The sequence below is a fragment of the Papaver somniferum genome, chromosome 8, assembly GCF_003573695.1.
Source record: "Papaver somniferum cultivar HN1 chromosome 8, ASM357369v1, whole genome shotgun sequence".
Taxonomy (NCBI): domain Eukaryota; kingdom Viridiplantae; phylum Streptophyta; class Magnoliopsida; order Ranunculales; family Papaveraceae; genus Papaver; species Papaver somniferum.
In genome coordinates this window covers 5,732,180-5,753,436 of record NC_039365.1, presented here as the reverse complement: position 1 = coordinate 5,753,436, position 21,257 = coordinate 5,732,180, and the positions used below count along the sequence as shown (strand labels likewise).

General features: G+C 35.8%; 2 protein-coding genes across 2 annotated transcripts; one reads left to right on the top strand and one right to left on the bottom strand.

The window, feature by feature from the left end:
* Positions 1–1,327: 1,327 nt before the first annotated feature.
* Positions 1,328–3,350, bottom strand: LOC113304266 (probable aquaporin PIP1-2). The gene is made up of 4 exons (XM_026553341.1): positions 2,928–3,350; positions 2,529–2,824; positions 1,801–1,941; positions 1,328–1,668 (listed from the first exon to the last, which is right to left on the bottom strand). Exons 1-4 carry the CDS (start codon positions 3,256–3,258, stop codon positions 1,573–1,575), a joined length of 864 nt encoding a protein of 287 aa, XP_026409126.1. The 5' UTR covers positions 3,259–3,350; the 3' UTR covers positions 1,328–1,572.
* Positions 3,351–13,411: 10,061 nt separating this feature from the next.
* On the top strand, positions 13,412–14,522 carry LOC113304973. Its single transcript, XM_026554091.1, has 5 exons — positions 13,412–13,419; positions 13,467–13,566; positions 13,689–13,807; positions 14,150–14,233; positions 14,361–14,522. The coding sequence occupies exons 1-5, from the start codon at positions 13,412–13,414 to the stop codon at positions 14,455–14,457; spliced, it is 408 nt and encodes a 135-aa protein (XP_026409876.1). The 3' UTR covers positions 14,458–14,522.
* The last annotated feature ends 6,735 nt before the right edge of the window (positions 14,523–21,257 follow it).

Sequence of the window (21,257 nt, the reverse complement as noted above, 5' to 3'; positions counted from 1 at the left end):
CCAGGGTTAGTCAACCTTTGGCTCCGCCCCCGGATACAATGGATATTTTTGAGATGTTTGAACTGATTATACGTTTGTAAGAGTGTGTTTGAAGGAAGTTGGTGATCAGTTTGATTGATTACCCCGAATTAAACCTTAATTTTGAGAAATTGTAAAATTTAAAATTTCAATTTCAAAACCTTGGGACATTTTCTGTGACATGCAAATTGCAAATTTGTCATATAGAAGGCCTCTTTAGCATTCGGCCAACAATGCAAAGCTTATATTTCAATGCAAACAAAAAGAAAACTGAGAATTCTTCAATACTGAGATTGTGGATTAGAAACCTGATTTAGGATCATATCAGTGGTGAACAAGAGAACCACTATCAAATTTTGAATTGGTTTTGCTATAAATTGATGGCACAAATGTAACAGAATCTCTTTACAGAGATAATAAAAGAGGAAGAAACCATATGTTCGATCACCATACTTTTTTTTTATGAGCATGAGTATATATTTGCAGTCATAAACCACAAATATCAAAGAGTCAACAGACCTTGTAAATCAAACTCTAAGAAAGTCAAGAAATTGCTAAACAAGCATTGAACAATAAACACACTGCACTAAATCGGTACAGGAATGGAAACATTCTAAATGATCCCACTCCATAGTACACATAGAAAAACTATGTATGATTCTAAATCAACAAGATTAAAAATCATGATAGAAATAGAAGAGCAGTTTATTTTATTTGCTGACAACTGATAATGATGGAGTCTAAGTTGTCTAACTGTTGATATATATCATCAAGTTCCTTTGAAAATGATTGAAGGATACATGAAGACAAAAAAGAAGAACATCCACAAACCAGATGTTGAAACTAAAATTTCCTGAAATAATTAGATCTTCAGAACAAGAAAGATCATCCACAACGTGACATAGACTCTGATCTTGTTTGACTGAATTCTACGGCTAACACGAAGAACAAGAGAAAAAATACCAATAGATAATAGAAAAACAGATGTTGCGAATGAAACGCGCATGGGTCGTCTGTTAAGCATATATGAAGAGAGATACCAAACCAACTGACGACAACAATATTCAAATAAGAAACTAGTTGGATCAACTAGTTTGCTCTTATTTTTCCCCATCAAGTGGTAATGTTGCCATTTGCCAGACTAAAAATCAGACTTTGGAATTCCAATCCTTTGGTCCCTGGAGCAACAGCTGAGAATAGTTTTTTCTCTAAAGGGCACGGACAAGCACTTGTGTGCTAGAAGCTTAACATGTGCCCGTCTAGACAGAGGAAAGGACATGAAACAAAGATGTATCATTTGCAAGGGTGCTCAGAGAAAAAAACCAGACAAGTAACTTAATTGGAAATAATTTACACACTTCATAATAATAATAATAAACAATAATAACAATAATTAAATTGATCCAGAAGTTCTTAATATAAATCCCCTCTAAAATAAAAACTCTACTTAAACATAAAAACCAAGGCACCCCTTCAAAATAATGAACACAAAATACTGAACATCCCCACAAAGCTTCAAATTTTCATGGTTGTTATGAAATCATCATCATCTTCTTAAGATTTTGTTCTGAATGGAATAGCTCTGATGACAATGACATGGTACAATGCTGCAAGGGCAGCTCCAATGAATGGTCCTACCCAGAAGATCCACTGCAACACAAACACACAACCACAAAATGAGAGTCAGTAAAAAGGGTAGTAGTACCATAGTAGGTAATAATAATGAGGTATCCAATGAATTCTGTAGTAGAGAAAGCATGAAGTTAGAGGGGTGGTCTTTACATGGTCATCCCAAGCATGGGCTCTGTTGTAGATAATGGCAGCACCAAGACTTCTAGCTGGGTTAATACCAGTTCCAGTGATGGGGATGGTAGCCAAATGTACCAAGAACACTGCAAATCCAATTGGTAGTGGAGCCAAAATCTGTGGTTGAAAAATGTAAAGCAAGCAACATTAGCATCATTCATTCAAAAACAGTAACAAACTTCTAGATGAGAGGTTCTTTTTTCTTGAAACAGATCATGACATAGTGGACCTGCAACCACTGGGTTAAAGTGATCATGTACCCACCCACCACCATAGAGAGAATATGTTATCCTTTTCAAGGCTCAAGACAAAATAATCCACCAGAGCAACAACAATTTCACATGGATATGGACATCAAAAGAAAAGAATCACAACCCATTCTTTGTTTTTACTCAAAACCATTTCCTGTTTCCAAAAACCATTTTTGATTTTCCAAATACCAGGTTAGGACAAACAAATCAAACATTCAATAGTATCTTCAAACACCCTTTGGTTGAGAGAATGAGCAATTTTGCAATAACCCACTTGTAAGAACATGTTGAAACTAATTATTAACAAGAAATCAGAAACAGATCAGACAAGAAACTCACATATGAAGCATGGAATTGACCAATTGGGTTCAGTTTTCTTAATATTAACAACTAAAAACATGCTAATGCTAACTTGAGATGCAGAAAGAGTGGGAAAATTGAAGAAATACTTACAGGGACATGAGAATCTCTAGCATTTCTCTTGGCATCTGTAGCAGAGAAAACTGTGTAGACAAGAACAAAAGTACCAACAATTTCAGCACCAAGACCATCTCCCTTGGTGTACCCAGGAGCTACAAAGTTAGCACCACCATTGTTCATCTGGTAATTTGCTGGTTGGAAACCTTTAACAACACCAGCACCACAGATTGCTCCAAGACATTGCATTATCATGTAGAAAACAGCTCTGGTTAGAGACAATTTCCTTGCCAATAGAAGTCCAAAGGTAACAGCAGGGTTGATGTGACCACCTACACAAGCACACAGACCAAATTAGAAGAAATCCACAATAGAAATGGAAAAATCAGAAGAAAGGAGAACATAAAATGAGCTAAAGAGAGTGAGAGAGCTTACCAGAGATACCAGCAGTACAGTAAACAAGAGCAAAGATCATACCACCAAAAGCCCAAGCAATACCTTGGATACCAACTGTTGCACACTTATTCTTGTTACCAGCAACACCCATGACAGTCAAAACAGTGATGTAAAGAAATAGGAAAGTTGCCATGAACTCTGCAATTCCTGCTCTCCAGAATGACCATGATTTTAGTTCACCAGGTTCAAAAAATGGTGCTGGTGGTGGTTCCTTGTAATCTTTATCTGTGTTCTGTGCTGATGTTCCAATAGGTTGTCTCTCTGAAAACTTGTTAGCTCCCAACTTAACATCCTCTTCTTTGCCCTCCATTTCTTCTCAACAAATTTCTCTCAAGAAATGAAATTTTTCTCTGGTTCTAGACTGAGCTTATGATGACACCAGAACACTTAATGAGGAAGGACCAACTAGTCAGTGGGTGATTTATAGAAAACTCTTTTCTTGATCCATCCAAACCTGACAACCAAAAATTGCTTTTTCTTTTTTTTCTTGTCCTTTAATTATTTTAAAATTATAAAAAAAAAATATTTTTTGTAGGGAGAATTTAATTAGAAAAAAAATTGAGAAAATAAAAAAGGTGTAAAGGATTGTTCTGGGAATGAATTAGGTCTGTGACACGTGTAAACAATTGATTTATGAGCTGGTCTTATCTTTCTTTGAGGGAGTTTTTTATTATTTTCACAGCCGTTGGATGGATAAAATAGAAAGGCTTTTTGTTTTCTTGTGCCTCTTTGGACGAAGAAATTCGAACCGTTGGATTTGTGATGAGATTAAGATTTGGTCGTGTGATTGGAGGGTTAAGATGTAAGGGTAAAATTTTTGAGGAACTTTTCCGACCGTTGAGAAAAGTGACAGCAGCATTGATTTGATAGGCACTAGTAGCTCACATGGGGCAACAAACGGCTATATGTTTTTCCTCTTGGTATGGATCTAGTATTACAATTCTGCCATATAGAATTAGGGTTTTGTATAACGGTTCTTCTCATGTGAGACTTGAGGATGATGACGCTGTGACCTACACACTTGTGAGTAAAGTAAGTAAACCCTAGAAACTTCATATATTCTTCTACTTTTGTTGTTCATACATTCTAACTTTTTGTTTGAAGAATTGTGTGAGCTAAGGAATTTTTGTTTGAAGAATAGGATAACATGAAGAATCCTATTGTTATGTACAGATACACTTTATATAAAAAGAAAATTACCAAACTTTTACTTAATCTAGTCAATTGCTTAATTTATCATTAATGTAACTACGTCGCAGTATAAAATTGTTGGATATTAATATCTGTATTAATATTTTTATAATAAAATTTGGAATACCTTCACAGGTTCTTACATTGTTACCAGATAAACCATCAGTTTGTTTTCTGGAGTTCATTACATCTTGATTCCATTGCTGAATATTTAGATGAGTTGATAGCCCACAAGCTCTGCTCAATCCAGGAATGTTTAATTTATATTTATTACAAAATAAGGATAGACTTGTTGCCCAAAAAACTTCCGCTCTCCCGATTAGACTGAAGTCTTGAGTTAAAAAGTTAATCTCATATTTCTTTGTGTTACCAAAGTCTTCACTGATCAGGTATCTTTGTCTGCGAGCTTCTGCATATATTCCTACCAGCAACACTAGAGTCGGTTCTGAACCACTCCTGAAAGATATCTGTATTTAGAATCTGCATAATGCACAAGAGAATGACGTGGAAGTTTGTATATTGAAGCTTGGGCGCGTTTAGAATTAAATGTAGAAAGGTGAGTTCATCCACATGAACATGCAAGTTTCATTTAAAATTAATATGCAATTGCAACCAGCACGAGGTGTGGAATAACCAAAAGGAATGTTAGGTTTAGCTTCAAGTGCATTGATTTAGATTATATGTTAACTTGACTTAAGTGAATGAGTTTCGCATCAATATCCTTAGTCCTTTTTATCGTATAGTTCATATTCAGATAAATTTTATGTTTTGAGTTTGAAATTTATCAACGTACATAATATCTAATCTCTGTAAAATGGGAATATTTATCATAACACCTGTGTAAAAAAGATCGAAGATTCGTAAGGAAAAGCCCTTAGCATCCTCAAAGAAGAAAAGATGAAATTTTTTTAATTTGCAAATTATTTAAAATTTTCACATATTTACCTTTTGTCGTAACCAAAAAAATGTTAGGAGTACAATTCCTCTTTAGACTTGAAAACAAAAGACAGAGAAAAGTTTAACCTTTTCTCTAAACTGCATTACGTATTCTTAATTATCTAAGGGTTAATCTTAATCCAACCCACATTTTTATACTAATGCTTTTCTTAAAGTTTTCAGATAACACAAGTATATTGATTAAACTAGAAATATAGGTCCTTGAACAACTATAAAAATTCTCGAGTGGACCAAATAACTCTGTGGCTCTGGAAAATCCTCTAGGAAAGAAGGAGATCTATAATAATAGTGATGGCCAACTCACACTCATGGGACTCCCTCTTGTCTTGTACCCCTCCCTAATCATAATCACATGTAACCCATGGCCCCCAATGCCAACCCACCGTGACACCACCACCACACTACGAGCACACAACCACAACAACAAGCAGATTAAAACAACTAAATTTTAAAACCAAATATACTCCGGTTGCATAATACACCAAACACAGATCAACGTCAATCAAAACCGCCCAAACCTCATCCTCGTTGTTTTCCATTTATTAGCCACTATCTGATCTGACGCAAAGCCACACAACGAAGAACCGTCTGTCCAATTGTTGATCGACACGTGGCGATTAAGAAACCATGTAGGGGCACATATACGACATTGGCAAACATCCTTTTGCACCATGATTAGACACCGGCCATTTTGATATATTCCCTCTTAACTTGTTTATTTTTTTTTCGCTTCCTATGTAAATTGTCGTGGAAATAAAAGGTCGAAAATAAATTATGTTATTGCATATGCTTAATCGGAGATCAAGTTACATATTTTTAATTATTTTTTATTTACTCTGTTTAGATCAAGTTTAGATCATTGTATTAGGAAGTTGGAATTATTGTCTAAGACTTTATACTCTGACTTCCCTCAGAAGGTGTTGCCAAACTGGTTGAGAAAAATCGGAAAACTCTATGACTAGGACAACTAATATGGACCAAGTCTGGAACAATTAATCCAAGCCTTTAATTATTCTCATCTTCACCCATTATCAATCACAATATTAGAGTAATTCTTCTCTCCATCTCTCAGATTGTGCCTCTGTAGTTCATATGACTGCTAATGGGAGACCAAAATTAACAGGAGTACCGTTTCATATGAGACAAAAAAAGTAACCGTCGGATCACTCAAACGATATCCTCTGCTAATTCCGGTCCCCCATTAGGAGCGACCGTAGTTCAGATCACTCCGTAGTTTACAATCATCAATCTACAATCTACGTACAAAAAAATAAACAGTTGAACTTACCAATTGTTAGTTGTTAAGTAAATTATTTCTTAAGCTGATTAATTTATGTATTTGCTCGTAAATGGTACGTAGTAGTAATTAATTAGTACTGAAATGTCGAACTGTATCGCTGTTGCGTGCGTAATGACACTGCATGTCAGAGATGGAACAAAAGTTTATTGACCTTTGACTGTGAAATGTTGCTCTGCTGTTTCCATTTCCTCCCCCAAGAAGCCAATACAATCATCATCATACAACATTATAATAAACTTTAAAAATCACCACAAAATCAATTGTGTGGTGGATGGGTGAGATAGAAAATTTCAACATGCAAATCATGGGGAATATCATGAACTGGCTTTGTTTAATTTCTTTATCTGGGAAAAGTATCTTTAATCAAATCTTTGCAGTTTGCACTGACTTCTTATGTTATTTGAACAAGTTTTACGGTGAAATCCATCTATCTTCCATCTTCCACGTCACCTCAGTATTTGGAACTGTGGATAGAAGCGCAAGTGTAATGGTGGAATAGTAGAAACGCTATTCTTAATGGAGCTAAAAAACGCAATTAAGAATGGTGCTAAAAAAACGCAATTAAAAATGGAGCTTTTTTTTTCAGCCGTTAGATTTCAACAATTCATTTTAAATCTACGGATAAAAAAAACGATATTCTTAATGGAGCTAAAAAAACGCAATTAAGAATGGATCTAAAAAAACGCAATTAAGAATGGAGTTTTTTTTCAGCTGTTAGATTTCAACAACTCATTTCAAATATACGGATAAAAAAAACGCAATTAAGAATGGAGCTAAAAAAACGCGATTAAGAATGGAGCTTTTCTTTCAGCCGTTAGATTTCAACAACTCATTTTAAATCTACGGATAAAAAAAACGCAATTCTTAATTGCGTTTTTTTAGCTCAATTCTTAATTGCGCTTAACGCTATTCTTGTTGGCGTTCGGATGGATTCCACGAACCCTTTCACGAAGAGCAAGTCTTATGATGGAATCCATGGAAAATTCATGAAATGTCAAATCTAGTGGCTTCCAAGTTGGGGTTTTTCACAGAAAATCCAAGCAAGGTTCCATGGTTTGGTGGAACCTTTCACGAAACCGTGGAACTTTGTTTGGATTTTCTGTAGAAGATCCCAACTTGGAAGCCACTAGACTTGACATTCCATGATTTTTCTATACTTGGAATAGTTTGGATTCCACCATAAGACTTGCTCTTAACAATGCATCCCTCACCTTTATGTACTTCCTCCTTAAATGTGTGCCTTACAATTACAGACAATGATAGATGTTCACAGTCTGTGAAGCTTCTGCCTTTTGGTATTGGTAGAAGGCGTATGTATATGGTTTGGACTTTGGACAAAATATACGTAGTTTTGGTCCTTGCTCCCTCGTCTTTTGATGCGGAAATAGGATCTTTTGGTTCATTTTTGAGTGGATTTCTAACGGTTTGAGTTGTTACGATTCAGACTAAAGCTCCGTCTTTGACAATCAAAGCAAAACGAAATAATTACGTTGGACTTGGTGATTTTTTTTCTTCTAGAAACTCACCACAAGTGAAAAAAGTGGTGCTTACGCCCTACTCCCTCGACACACACCGTGGAACACCCCGAAACGCTAAAAGTCAGTTTGGATGTGCACTCGAAAATTATTTTTCGACTTTTCGAAGTCAAATAGCAATAAGTCAGTTTAGATATCAAATTTCAATATAATTTCTTAAGAAAAATAGTTAATTTTTTGCGAAGCAAATTAATTTTTCTTCTGACTTCTACTTTTGACATCCTTACAAAAATTTATTTCGACAGCGGGATCTTTTTCTTTTTTTTGAAGTTAATTTGTGCTATGCCAAGATTTCGATCTACAAAATTTGTTAGAATCTATTTTCAGAGAGCTTACTCTCTCTTAGTTAAGAGCAACTCTTGTGAGTAAAGAATCCTATTCTCCAACTTTTGTGTCAGCTCAGGACTCAGTTAAGAGCAAGTCTTTAGTGAAGAGCAACTCTTATGACGAAAGAATTCTATTTTCCAACTTTTGTGCCAACTCAGGACTCGGTTAAGAACAGGTCTTGTGCCGGAACTTTTAAAATGACAAGTGAAATAATGCTTAGTGTTGAGCACGAAAAGTATCAACGCTTAACGCAATCCGGATTAGCGTTTTCTCTCATAGTTTGTAAGCACGAATCGGATTGACGTTTGATCAACGGTTAGGGTATATGCAAGAATTGGATCTGCATTCGATCAACGGTTAGGGTATATGCAAGAATTGGATCGAATTTTAGCATTTTCTGGCAAATCAAACGTTATCTTGATTGAAGTTGAGCATCAATGGGTTTATGATTTCTCTTGAATTCCAACCTTTCTTCTATTTAGTATTCAAAGATGGCTTGAGAAAAATATGAAAAACACCTAATTGGAAGTCGTCGGACTTGACATTCCATACTATTTCCAAGCTTGGAATAGCTTAAATTTCATCTTCCCGGTTCCACGCCGCCTTACCATTTGAAATTTTTTTATATTATTTTCCAGTCTTAGTAGAAGAGAAGCCTCTGCATGCTCACTCTTTCTTCTCTTCATTCTAGAAGAGATATTTCATGTGAAAAGAAGAATTTTTCTGGAGACAATCAAACTGCTCAGATATACTAAACATTTATCGATATATAAGGTTTTAATCTTTAGAATTTGCTTAAGATTTAGTTTTTATGTATATCATTTGCGATCGGAGAGGTCCTTAATTACACTTACATGGTATTTTTATCTTCACTTAAAAATGTTTCTAGTTGTTTTTAATGGGTATTCTTGGTTACAGATGTTGAGTTTGAAGTTTGCTGGCAAAGATTTAAGGTTACCAGGATCTCCATTTCTCATTACAAGAAGAAAAGTTAGGCAAATCATTTCTTTGGAGAGTTTTTTCCTCGTAAAGACAATCAATCTAGTGGATGATTATACTCCATAATAACTATTACTTCTCTGATTCAATCGACTCTCTCATATTAGTAGTTGATCATCCCTAGTATTCTTTCTCTTGTCGGAATTCTTGGCATTGTTCGTTTACAACATGTTTCTTTGAATTTTTACTTCAACTCATCTAACCTTGATTTTCTATTAATGAAAGGTTTCACCGATTATCCAACAAAAAAAATATTATTTTATCCAACAGTGTATGAATAAAAAGATAATGTAGTATACCGATGATCTAACAACAACAACAAGAAAATCTTTTATTTTATCCAATAGTGTTTCGTATGAATAAAAAGATAAAGTCGCATAGCATCTCATGGCAATTCTTATATAATTGGAAAATAAAACATTTGTGCTCCCACTATGGGATGAACAAACCCGAAAAATTGATGGACAAACGGGCAAAATTATTGGTGTTTACGGCGGCCGAATAAGAACTGAGCTTTCCATCTTAGCCGCGTGGTTTATCTTTCATCGCGCAACCGTTGGTGTATAACCTACAACCGCGCGGTCATTCTTTTGTCGCTCAACAGGACCATCTAACGACTCTCTTTGAATTTTTTATAAGTACTCATTTCTCACATTACATCAAATTACACCTCCTTCAAACCTCAAATATTACACAAAATCTTTCCAATTTAAATATAATTTGTTGAAATATTTCTTGACCCTTGTTAGTTCGTCGAGTTCAGTATACTCGTGAAGAAGATTTAGTTATTTGTAGAAACTAGGTGTTACAAACTCAGCTTGCTGGAGCACAAATACCAAGTTTAGATTTCTTGCAGAGTATTTACGAAAAGTTCTACAGTGACACCGTTGACCCGAGTAGTCATGTTATATGTGACCTACAATCTCGTTGTGAGACAATTAACAAAGAAGTAAGTGAGTTTGTAGTTTTAACCAAGCAAGTAAATTGATTTAGAGTGAGGGGTGCAACTGATGCTGAGTTAGTGAGAAGATATTTAGAGGAATGGCAAAGATGGAAAGATATAGTTTTCCGTTTAGAAGGTTGTTTCTAAATCCTTAAGGTGTTGAGAAAATTCAACCCCTTTTTGTTGGATGTTATTCTACCAAGTACATCTCAATGAAGATGTCAATTGAATGGTCAATTATAAGTCTTTTGATTGGTCAATTGAGTTAGTAAATTGAATGATTGTTTTTAACTAGAAGTAAATGTAATGCTTAATTTAAAACATATGGTATTTGATTTCAACAGAAAGCAGTATTTTTCATTAGTTAAAATTAAAATTACATTAAAAGAAAAAAGTTAGAAATATTATGATGCCGTTCATCATTTCATTCTCAAAGACTCGGAAAATTCCCACTTGCCAACAAATTTTTTAATTGACCTATATCTCCATAGTGTTGAAATGCCGAAGAGGATGGTTGTAAACAAGAAGTGATGGTTGGTATAAATGTGGAATAGGTTGCTTGTGGTTCAACGAATAATAACCTTCATTATGGTTCCAGGTCGAAAATGATGTAAAAAAACGTCTCGGATCTGGTTGAAATATTTGAGGTTGAGAAGTAACCACAGTTTGCAGGTCAGTTTCCAAAACTTTTATATTTCCCATATTATCGTGACATGATAAATTACTCCTATCACTAGTACAAACCTTCACATAGGCCACGTTTTTTTGGTTTACAGTCCATCCACGTTTCGGGTTATTTGTGTGGCTACTGGTCATCAGTATAACTATAACCACGTTTTGTGTTACCATGTAGCCATAGTTCACCATTTGGTCATGGGTTTAATCCTAAACCCATCAACTATAGCCATAGGGTATCGTTTGGTCATAGTTTTCAGTCTAATCCCATCACATGTAGCCATAGATGCCTATATGGCCACATTAAATAATTATGTATGTGTCGAAAGTGTAGGATGGCAATAGACACACCTATTAATCCGTGGCGGAAAGAGGATTTATTTAGCCACATTGGTTTGTTTATGTGTCCATAATATATGGTTTATTAGACACGCATGTACTAATGAATTGACACATTTTATCAAACATGACAAAAGATTGACATATGGTTACACCTTTTTTTTTTTGGAGGATTATGATATGGCTATACGAATAACAAATTGTGACCATAGCGTCGGATCCATTAGACACATGAGATTGAATTTTAACTTTTAAAGTACTAGCTCAATCTCTGGTGTATAGAAGGACATATTACAAGTGATTGTGGCATCCAAGGGAATTGCAATACAGCGGGTACAGCCGGATGTTTTGGGAATTACAAGTGACTGAGCTTCATACTTATTTATTTCGATGATGTATCATGCTAGGTTTGAAGTCAGAACCCTCCCATAGCTTCTTGTTTCATATTTTGTATGCTGGTATACCATATTTGGAGTTTGAATCGACACTGAGCTTCATATTTATCGATTTCGATAATGTATCATGCCAAGTTGAAGTCATAACCCTCTTAGAGCTTCTTGGTTCATAGTGTGTATGTCGTTATACCATATATGAACTTCGAATCAACATTGATCTTCATATTTATTTATTTCGATGATATATCATGTTAAATTTGAAGTCAGAACCCTCCCGCAGCTTCTTGGTTCATAGTTTTTATGTCGTTATACCATATTTGAAGTTCAAATCGACATTGAGCTTCATATTTACCGATTTCGATGATGTATCCTGCTAAGTTTGAAGTAAAAACCCTCCCAGAGCTTCTTAATTCATAGTTTGTTCTTCCATTATACCATGTTTGGAGTTCGAATCGACACTGAGCTTCATATTTATCGATTTCGATGGTGTATCATGCTAAGTTTGAAGTCAGAACCCTCTCGGAGTTTCTTGGTTCATAGTTTGTATGTCGTTAAACCATATTTGAAGTTCGAATCGACAATGAGCTTCATATATATCGATTTGGATGATGTATCCTTCTAAGTTTGAAGTCAGAACCCACTTCTTGGTTTATATTTTATACGTTGTTATACCACATTTGAAGTTCATAACCTGTATGACTAGTCAAAATTGCCTCAAGACCTATGTGACTAGTCGAAATTCAAATCGGAAGCATAAAGAAAAAGCACAAAAGAAAGCACAAAGAAAACACACTTTCTTATTTTTTCTGCTTCATGCCCATATATGTTTGGAATTTTTTTTATAATTGAAGGTCGATAATAATATCTTAAATTTACTGATATATTTTTTGGATTTTTTTCATACGGAAAGTTGATAATAAAATCGAATGCACGAGTTTGAACTAGCACAAAGAGAAACACACAAACTTCTCAATCCGTATGAACATCCTAAAGTTAATCTACACCGTCGCTTAATTTCTACAATCCGTATGATCATCCTAAAGAAAATCTACACCGTCCAAATCCTTTTAGATAAAACATCAAAAGTAAATCCTTTCACTTCACTTCCTTTCACTTAAGTCTCATCTCTCTCTAATTTTCTCCGCCTCCCTCACTCGGAAGGAAACCCTAACTCACAAAATTCACTTTTCTCTTTCACCCTCTATGTGCAAAAACTAGTAGATCGATTATATCTCTGTACAAAAACTAGTAGATCGATTAGTCACAGTTTCTATAATGGTTAGGGTAGATTGGATTAGTACTGTTTTGTTAATTGCTTATCAGGAATTAGTACTGTTTTGTTAATTTGTCTCAAGTCTCAAGAAGAAAAGGAAGTTCAGTTCTGGAGGTCAATTTTGGCGACCGAATCGTTTTAGGGTTTTGAAATCGATCATATTTGTGAAATTATAGTTTACTATTGGGAGGAATTAAAAAGCAATCATGGATGGTAAGGTGGATTTCTTCCCCTAATTCTCAAATTTTCTTCAATTTTTTTTTTCAATTTTTTTTTTCAAATTGTTTTCAGTTTTACTCTACAATTAGTGAAGTTGAATATTTGTATGCTTAAAATTGATGGATCTTGTTTGGTTTTTGTTTCAGTTGATTCAGAGCCAACAATGGAGGAAACCATTTTGGTAGGTGATGATTTAATGACAGGACCACCATCACCTATCATACCTCCAGAAATTGCTTCTCATGTTCTTGAAGGTGTTGAAACTTGTGATGGGATTCTTAAGAATTTCTTCCTATGTAAGTTTATTTAAATGATTCTGTGAACTGTTTATAATTTTGATTTTTTTTAGGGGTTTAGGGTTTAAGGATAATTGCAAATTGTCTTTCTCTAGGTTTGCAAATCAATGATATTGAACCATTTTGCCAAGATGAGATTGTTATATACAAACAATGTGTCGATAAACGGGTGAGGGATTTATGTTTTTTGTTCTAAATATGTCTTATTATTGCTTTGTTGAGGTTTTTTCAGTTCATATGTAAGTGAAGATTTTGAACACTGGTTTGTTTTGGTGTGTGGATTTGTTGTAGGATAAGATACTGAGGCAACGGCTTCGAGAGAGTGAACATAAATTGGGTCTTTCAATGCCATTAGATGATGCCAAAGATAGAGCTACTCAACTTCAATCAGAGGTCACATCATTGGAGAGGTAAATCTGTTAAACATGAGATATGTGATGACAAAGATCTTCTGAGGTGTCTAATAGATGCACCACCATGCGTAATTACCATTGAACAGTATGTTAAATCCTCTTGGAAAGTCAATCGTTGAACTGTAACATAATTTTCCAGTCATATCAATGCTATTTGTCGCTAACATTTCAGTGCTAAATGAAGCTATGGGTCTCAGTTTTGACTTTAAACTCTCTCGGATGATTAGTATCCATCAGTTGCCCACTGAGGAAGAAGAGCATAGTTTACTCTTTACCATGATTACTTACATTTGTTCAAGAATCGTACTTGGTGCCAGGCTTAATCAAATCTTTTTACAGGCGCTTAATTCTTGCAAGTGGAGCTGAAGGGATGGACGGGTTTCGCCAGAGATGGAGTTTGCATGGACGCCTTGAAGACACTAAGTAATTGTTATTCTCCTCAATTTATCTAACCATCGTCTTTTGAAGTTTGTTTGTTGGGGTTGACCTCACTTAATGTTTGCTTGTCGGCGTTGATCGCCTAATTTTACTTGTTTTGGGTTCTCTGCAGAAAAAGATTAGACTCTTTAAAGCAGGGAATGGAGAAGAGAGAAAATAAGGAAGAGCCAACAAGTTCAACCACCACTAAGAAAGGTTGGTTCTCTTGATAAAAACAGCCGACAAACTGTGTTACAGAACTCACTGAATTGTTATTCCTTGTCAGAAACTTGCATAGATTTTTTCACTAGCCATGTAAGCGATAGCTTTTGTGTTTATTTGGACATTCTAGTCTCAATGTTAGCTATAAACAGTTCATGCTTGGAGTTAATATGCGATTAACATTACGTCTAGGTGGAAGATAAAGGAACAGTGCTGGGTTAAGTTTTCTATCTAAACATACTTGGTCCTTCCAATTTGTAAAAGAAGGGCGGTGTTATGTGCATCGAAGTGTATTTCATTTGGCAAAACTGAACTTCCTTTTCTTCTTAAATTAAGAAATAAAATTTACCATGTAATATTGGATTTTTTTTTTTGTAGGTTGATTCCTTACCTGGTTGGGCTTGATGCTGCTTCCCTCTCATTTGATTCAAGGACTTTGTGGTTGATAGGTTTTCCTTGATGTATTTGATTTGTTATTTTTCGTTCATGTCAAGGTTCATAATCTATTTTGCTGTTTTTTAAAATCTTTAGGAATTCTTTTGCTTTAGAAACTCATATTGTGCTTGTTCTGTTTTTATTAGTCTTGGCGAATGCGGTGCTTGGTTATTCCAGGAGACAATACACTATTGCACAAGTAAGTATGAATTTTTATGGCAATCCAGAAGATTATTGGTTGAAGTGAGATTGAGTTTGATTAACTATTAAGCAATCCGGATGTTTATTTTAGTGTGTTTATTGAATCCCTTCCCCCTCAAATGAACAGTTGGTGGAAATAAAAATCAATTGAAATTGCTTTTATTTTTATTTTTATGATTAGACATATATGTTACATCCTAAATCTCTTTCTTGCTACATGTACTGTTACTAGCTTATGATCAACATAATGAGAATGCCAAGACTAAGAAGAAGAGTAGGAGGAGTACTAACTAAAGCTTCTTATCAGTGCCATGAGGAATAAGGAATCGAAAAGTAATATGTGGAGTAGCAAGAGATCGAAGACTGCATTGCATCCTTGTTATTAAGAGAAGTAGTGGAGATAGTTTTGTAGTTAAAACGTTTTCTTTTGCATGTCTTGTGGAGTTGGTGTTTTTGTAGAGTTATGCTCACCTCTTTCCTTGATCATGATATGAGACGTTTAACATATTAATAAAAGTAATTGGAATCAATTTTAATTGTGCGATTAATCTATATCAATGGTTATTAATGAGTCACTGGCCATGTAAAAAGGTTTTTTATGCGTGTCTGAAAATAGAGATGAGCATGTTGCTACAGATTCAAAGTAGCTATAAGTTATGAATTCGACACGTTACGAAAAATTAGTGTGGCTCTAAGGTAACTGCAACTCATGAATTGGCCATGATGAAATGAATTTTGCGTGTACAATTGATGACAAAGGCCACGGATAAAATAAAATTCACGTGACTTTTAAGGTAAACTTTAGCCACATATAATCAAATCGTATGTCTATAAGGATCCTATGGCCATGGTGATAGTGAAAATGCTTAACTACAAAAAAAATGAGTACCATATAGACACGGTTTCAGAGTTATGGCCATGGTAAATCATATTTATAGCCACTCAAAGTTTATGTAGCTTTAGGGATACCTTTTTGTCTCGGCACCTGATGCCACATTTTTGGAGTGAAAAAAATCCATGACCAAAAGCCTATGGACACGGTGATTAAGTGTGGCCAATGTGAAGATTTGTACTAGTGTATGAGTACTGCCAGAATTTTCACGACCATCAAAATTTACAAGATGGACTCATTCCAAACATGGTATCTGTCTGCCATTTATGAATCGCCTGCAAGTGCATGGCCGTCATTGGTTGATTTATCCAACACAAACTGTTAAGTTATTTCTTCAATTGATCTTCATGGGCATCTACTTTGTAATAAGGATACGTAAGTTATGTAGTTGTGGAAATTATTTGGATCGTGGTTGGCTCTCCTTGTGAAGTTATACTTGGAAACTCCGAATGTATTTCAGGAATACTTGATGAAGAACTTCCATATATGGTGGGGTAAGTCATAAATCATGATTCTCCTGGAAGGGACTAACTAGGAACGATTAACTTATCACGACTCATACGATCTAACATCGGGAAATCAAAACCCCAAATGTGCATGTTGTGAACGCCAATTGTGGGCTTCGGAAATATCTGGTACCATCTGAGATATTGTCCAAAATCTGTCGCAACCTATCAAAATCTGATGCAGAGACTTGTATATGTCTTGGGGGGTTTAATCGTCCTTAAAAAGTATGATTTAACTGGTAAAGTAGTATTTCTCGCAAATACCAAACACTTTTATTCATTTCGGGGGTGAAAGAAACAACACTTCTGAGTGAATAATAAAAATAGCTTGTATCTCCTGATCTCCATACTCCATATGATTGTAGTAAGGATGAACAACAACATTTTAGGCTTTCTGAGTCATTTTTTAATATCTTTAAACAAGTACAGGAAAGCATTTGATGGTCACCAGTGTATTTATCCAAGTTACTCTTGTAGTACATGCCCATTATTGGCACTCTAGTGGTATTGTACTTAAATTTAGCTGGTTTGATAACATGGAAATAAGTATACCACCAGTACCAATAACAAATTCAAAATTTAGTATCTTGATGACCATGTCTTAGTTCAGAAAAATACCCAATTAAAAATGCATAATTTAGATATTTACCTCTATGATGTCCCTGAAACCAATGAAGTTGGTTACGCCTATGGGTACTGCATCGAGGCCATGGTACATTTCAGCAAAAAGTGCAGACCCCCAATCATGATATGGTGCACCGTGAAGATCTTGTAACGCTTCAAGCATCCAACATGAGAAACAATGGTTGAGTTAGGAAAGAACGTTTGACCTAATAACAAAAGAACGAACACTCTTTCGAATTCATCATATTCAGCTTCATTAGTAGGAAAGACTTCAACGCTGAATAATGTATTACACCTCCTTTCAAATCTTTATGATCTTTTCGTAGATTCAATGCCAAAAACAATAGAAGAAGTGTCTTCCAACTTTGTTTTTGTAGTTACCTAAAATCTAAGAGAGGCTAGAAGTGGGATTATAGGGTTTCTGAAAGTGAGTTACGTACGGGAGGTTGAGCACGAACAGTCTTCACCTAAACCACGCACAGTGTCCATTCAAAGATTGCTTCAGTCACATGGAAGAGATTTAGGGATGGTCTTAGGGAGGGAAGCAGATGAAGAGAGAGATCAGAGAATTCTAGGGTTTGAAGAAGAATTACTCTGAGAGGTTCTCAAAAATATCATCGTGATATCTTAGAGAAATAGATGACCTATTTATAGCTGAATTCCCTAATCTCAGGTCTGTGAAGATAAGGAGTGCTTTCCGTGCCGTGCGGAGAAATTCTCCCGTCTCTTCAGGAATAAATAGAGATAAACTAGGTTGAGTTTATCTCATTATTTCACCGCCTTTGCTCTCTTCTGCTGTGAGAAATAAACCGGGTATTTCTCCCACGTGTCGCAGACCGCCAGACCAAAACCCTAGTTGTTATCCCCCCATTTGTGTGAGGCTGAGTCAGCCCTTGTGATGATGTGTTGAGAGAGAAAAATATTCTTTTTATCCGAATTGTCCAAGATAGAGAGATATTCTCTTATTTGTAAGAATGACTAGGATGAGTCACGTGAAAAGGCATGGGATGCCTCAGAATTCATGTGGAGAGGATAATTGATTCCTACATGAGGCTCGTGCCTACCATGGGAATATTCATCCTTATCTGAGATTTCCCGAGAGATTTGAATCTCTCTGAGATTTTTGCAGAGAGATTTGAATCTCTCCGAAATTTTGAAGACGGATCAAAATTTCTACGAAGATTTTATTAACGGGTTCGAATCTCCCTGTGGTCAACTGGGACTCGTCCTGGAGAGAGAGAAAAGGCTCTGTACGCCCGATTAATGCATGCCTCTACGAGACTTTAGCTCACTTGTCTTTGACCAGCGTATCTTACAGAGATGCGCTAGGAATCAAATGTATGTCCATATGATGGGCCAACAAGACCAGTGTATCTCGGAAGGATGTTCTAGGAGTTTGTCGAAAGGGCTCGGAGGCAGAATAACCAGCGTATCTCGTGGGGATGTCCTAGGAGTTATTCGGAAACCTCAGTAAGTCGAGTCAGAGCCTAGAGCATACATGACTAGTGTATCTCGCGATGATGTACTAGGAATCAGTCATAGATCTCAAATAGGGTGAGTCATGGTTACAGGAGATATGCATATTTCTGCTCTGGGTCGTAAGTCCATCGGGGACGTCTTTACGCATCTATAGAGCCTATATGACCAGCAGTATATCGTCGAGGATATATACTAAGAATCATGGCATCACAATCATCTGCGTCTCGCGAAGACATGCTGGAATTGTGGTTGTTCTGGTTCATAAGTCTGTCGGGGACGTTTTACGCTCTATAGAACCTACATGACCAGCAATATCTCGTCGAGGATGTGCGCTAGGAGTCACGGTATCAAGACCAGCAGTGTCTCGCGGGGACGTATACTAGAAATCGTGGCTTTGGGTGCCTTGAGGACCAAGGGCTTAATCTCTCATGTGAAGAATGTTGTTTGCAAGACTCAAAACTAGGTGTGGGCTTGAGATATTAGCTTTGAAGAAGCCATGGGCCTAGAAGAGATAAAATCCAAGATCCAAGCCTGTACCCATCCCGAGCCATCAGATTCGATGTAGCTGATGAACATCCAATGGCACCTATACGCGGTACATCGATATTTTTTGTTTCCTCCCAACACCAGAGAACCATCTATCTTCTTCCCTTATCTGAACAGAACCAAACACACCTCCATTGCGTTTCCTTTTTCTCTCCAAGCTCTGCAGAAACCATCACTCCGTCACTTCCTACCCCGACAACCTCTGAGCTCATCCACCCTCTCAGCAGCCACCAATCACGCTCAAGCTCCTAATTTCTATCTCTCTCCATCTTATCTTCTTCCCTATCAAAAACAGTAACCCTAGAAGCTATGATTAAGAGAGATAGAGTTAGGGTTATCTTCAATGGCTAAATCAATAATCAAATCAAGTTGCGGAGAAGCAATAGCAAAGGGGACAAGAAATTCAGGCAATTATGATGAGTGGGTAGAGATTTATTATTGAATTAAAACCCAATTTGGGATTTTTGTGTATAAATATGGAGGAGATTGTAGAGAGAACGGCATGCCCGGATTAGCCGGTGCACCAAGTTGTAGTTTATATTTATTTTCAGTATTTTCATCATGTTCTATTTCAATAACTAGGGTTAAGATGAAACCCGTAATCATATGTCAAGATGATTCATGTTCATGTTGTTGTTCTTGTTGTGCTTCATTGCTTTAGGAATGATAGTTAGCTAATGGATCAAATTAGCCTGTGATCAGTTGTACTGTAAGAAGACAGTTGATACTAGGGGTGAGTTAGGGAAGTTGGTTGATAAGTCATGCATTTGAGACCTCTCTGGAAGAAGAAATGTGCTTAATTGAGAAAGAAATGATAGTTAGATAATTAACCAAATGAGCCTGTGATCAGTTGTACTGTAAGAAGATAGCTTATACTAGGGGCAAGTTAGTGATATTAACTGATAAATCATCCATTGTATTCTTTCCTGAAAGGAACAAGAACATAACTTGAGTAAGTATTGCCTTAGCATAGGATTAAGAGATGGACTCGATTTCCCTAGTGCCCTTTAATCTACATTCTTGCTTTCTACTTTGTGTTACATAACCAACATCTAGCCGTATCGGCAAATAAAACAAACCTTTGTGTTACTCTCTATTTAAATCAGTTGTAGTAAAGATCATAGCTTCGACTTACACCCACCTTGTCCCTGTGGATCGACCTGTATTTGCACCTTACACAATTGGCACTGCGCACTTGCAGTTTGACATAGTCATAGGCTACTTTCTTACCCTACCAAGTTTTTGGCGTCGTTTCCGGGAACTCGGTAGCGGTGTAGCTGAAGTTTTCTATCTTTACTTTGCTGATTTTTAGTATAATCCTGTATATAAGTGTCTAGAATTATCTGTTTTTGTTTTGATCGTACAACTTAGCGTATTTTGTTTAACATCTTTGTTAGGGTCCTGTTGTTCTTTTTCTTAACTTGTAGTTTACTATCATTTGTAACTTTGCTGTGTATAGTAGTTTAATCAATTCACTTAATCATATAAGTTGCATCGTTAAAACTGTCTTTGCATCCTGTTCTGTAGATGTTTTTCACATAGTTTCTTTGTAATTTCAGTCTGCATCTTAGTGATAGTTTAGCTTTCTCCTTTACATTGCTGCATCTGTGTATATTTTAGTGCCTACTTCATTATCCTGTATCTTAGATTGTAAATCTGTTAGGACTGTCCGGTGTTCATATAGGAGGTCATAATATGTAATGGAGGACTAGTAGTAGTCAGTACTCAGTAGTGGTGCATCGTTAATCTAGACTACAAAATAATTAAACATTTTGAGACTCTTGTCTCTGTAGAGAAGGTCATTAGTTAATTTTGTTTGGTAGTGTACAGTATTCCAAGTTCTGTCACTATTAAGTAGAATTAGAACTCTTGAATTTTTATATCATTTAAATCTTTTCTTGTCATGTAGCTTTTTGTTTTACATAGCCTTTAGTTCTGTAGTTTTTAAACCCTGGTATTTTTAGGGCCACTCAAAAAGAATTATGAGCCATTGTTGTATTCTCATTCATTGAAGGGGATAAGGGGTGTCTTAAATATAAAAATTGTCTATATTATCCTTCACCTTTCTATTGAATCTACGTCTATATCCTTTATTTTCATATCATTCCTCTTTCATTCTCTTTTC

Excerpts from the sequence above, each read along its gene's own strand:
- LOC113304973 (XM_026554091.1), top strand. Across the intron at positions 13,567-13,688 it reads AACAATGTGTCGATAAACGG|GATAAGATACTGAGGCAACG; the intron begins GTGAGGGATTTA and ends GATTTGTTGTAG. Across the intron at positions 14,234-14,360 it reads GGACGCCTTGAAGACACTAA|AAAAAGATTAGACTCTTTAA; the intron begins GTAATTGTTATT and ends GGTTCTCTGCAG.
- LOC113304266 (XM_026553341.1), bottom strand. The coding sequence starts at position 3,258 with ATGGAGGGCAAAGAAGAGGATGTTAAGTTGGGAGCTAACAAGTTTTCA. Across the intron at positions 2,825-2,927 it reads CTGTACTGCTGGTATCTCTG|GTGGTCACATCAACCCTGCT; the intron begins GTAAGCTCTCTC and ends GTGCTTGTGTAG. Across the intron at positions 1,669-1,800 it reads CCCATGCTTGGGATGACCAT|TGGATCTTCTGGGTAGGACC; the intron begins GTAAAGACCACC and ends TTTGTGTTGCAG.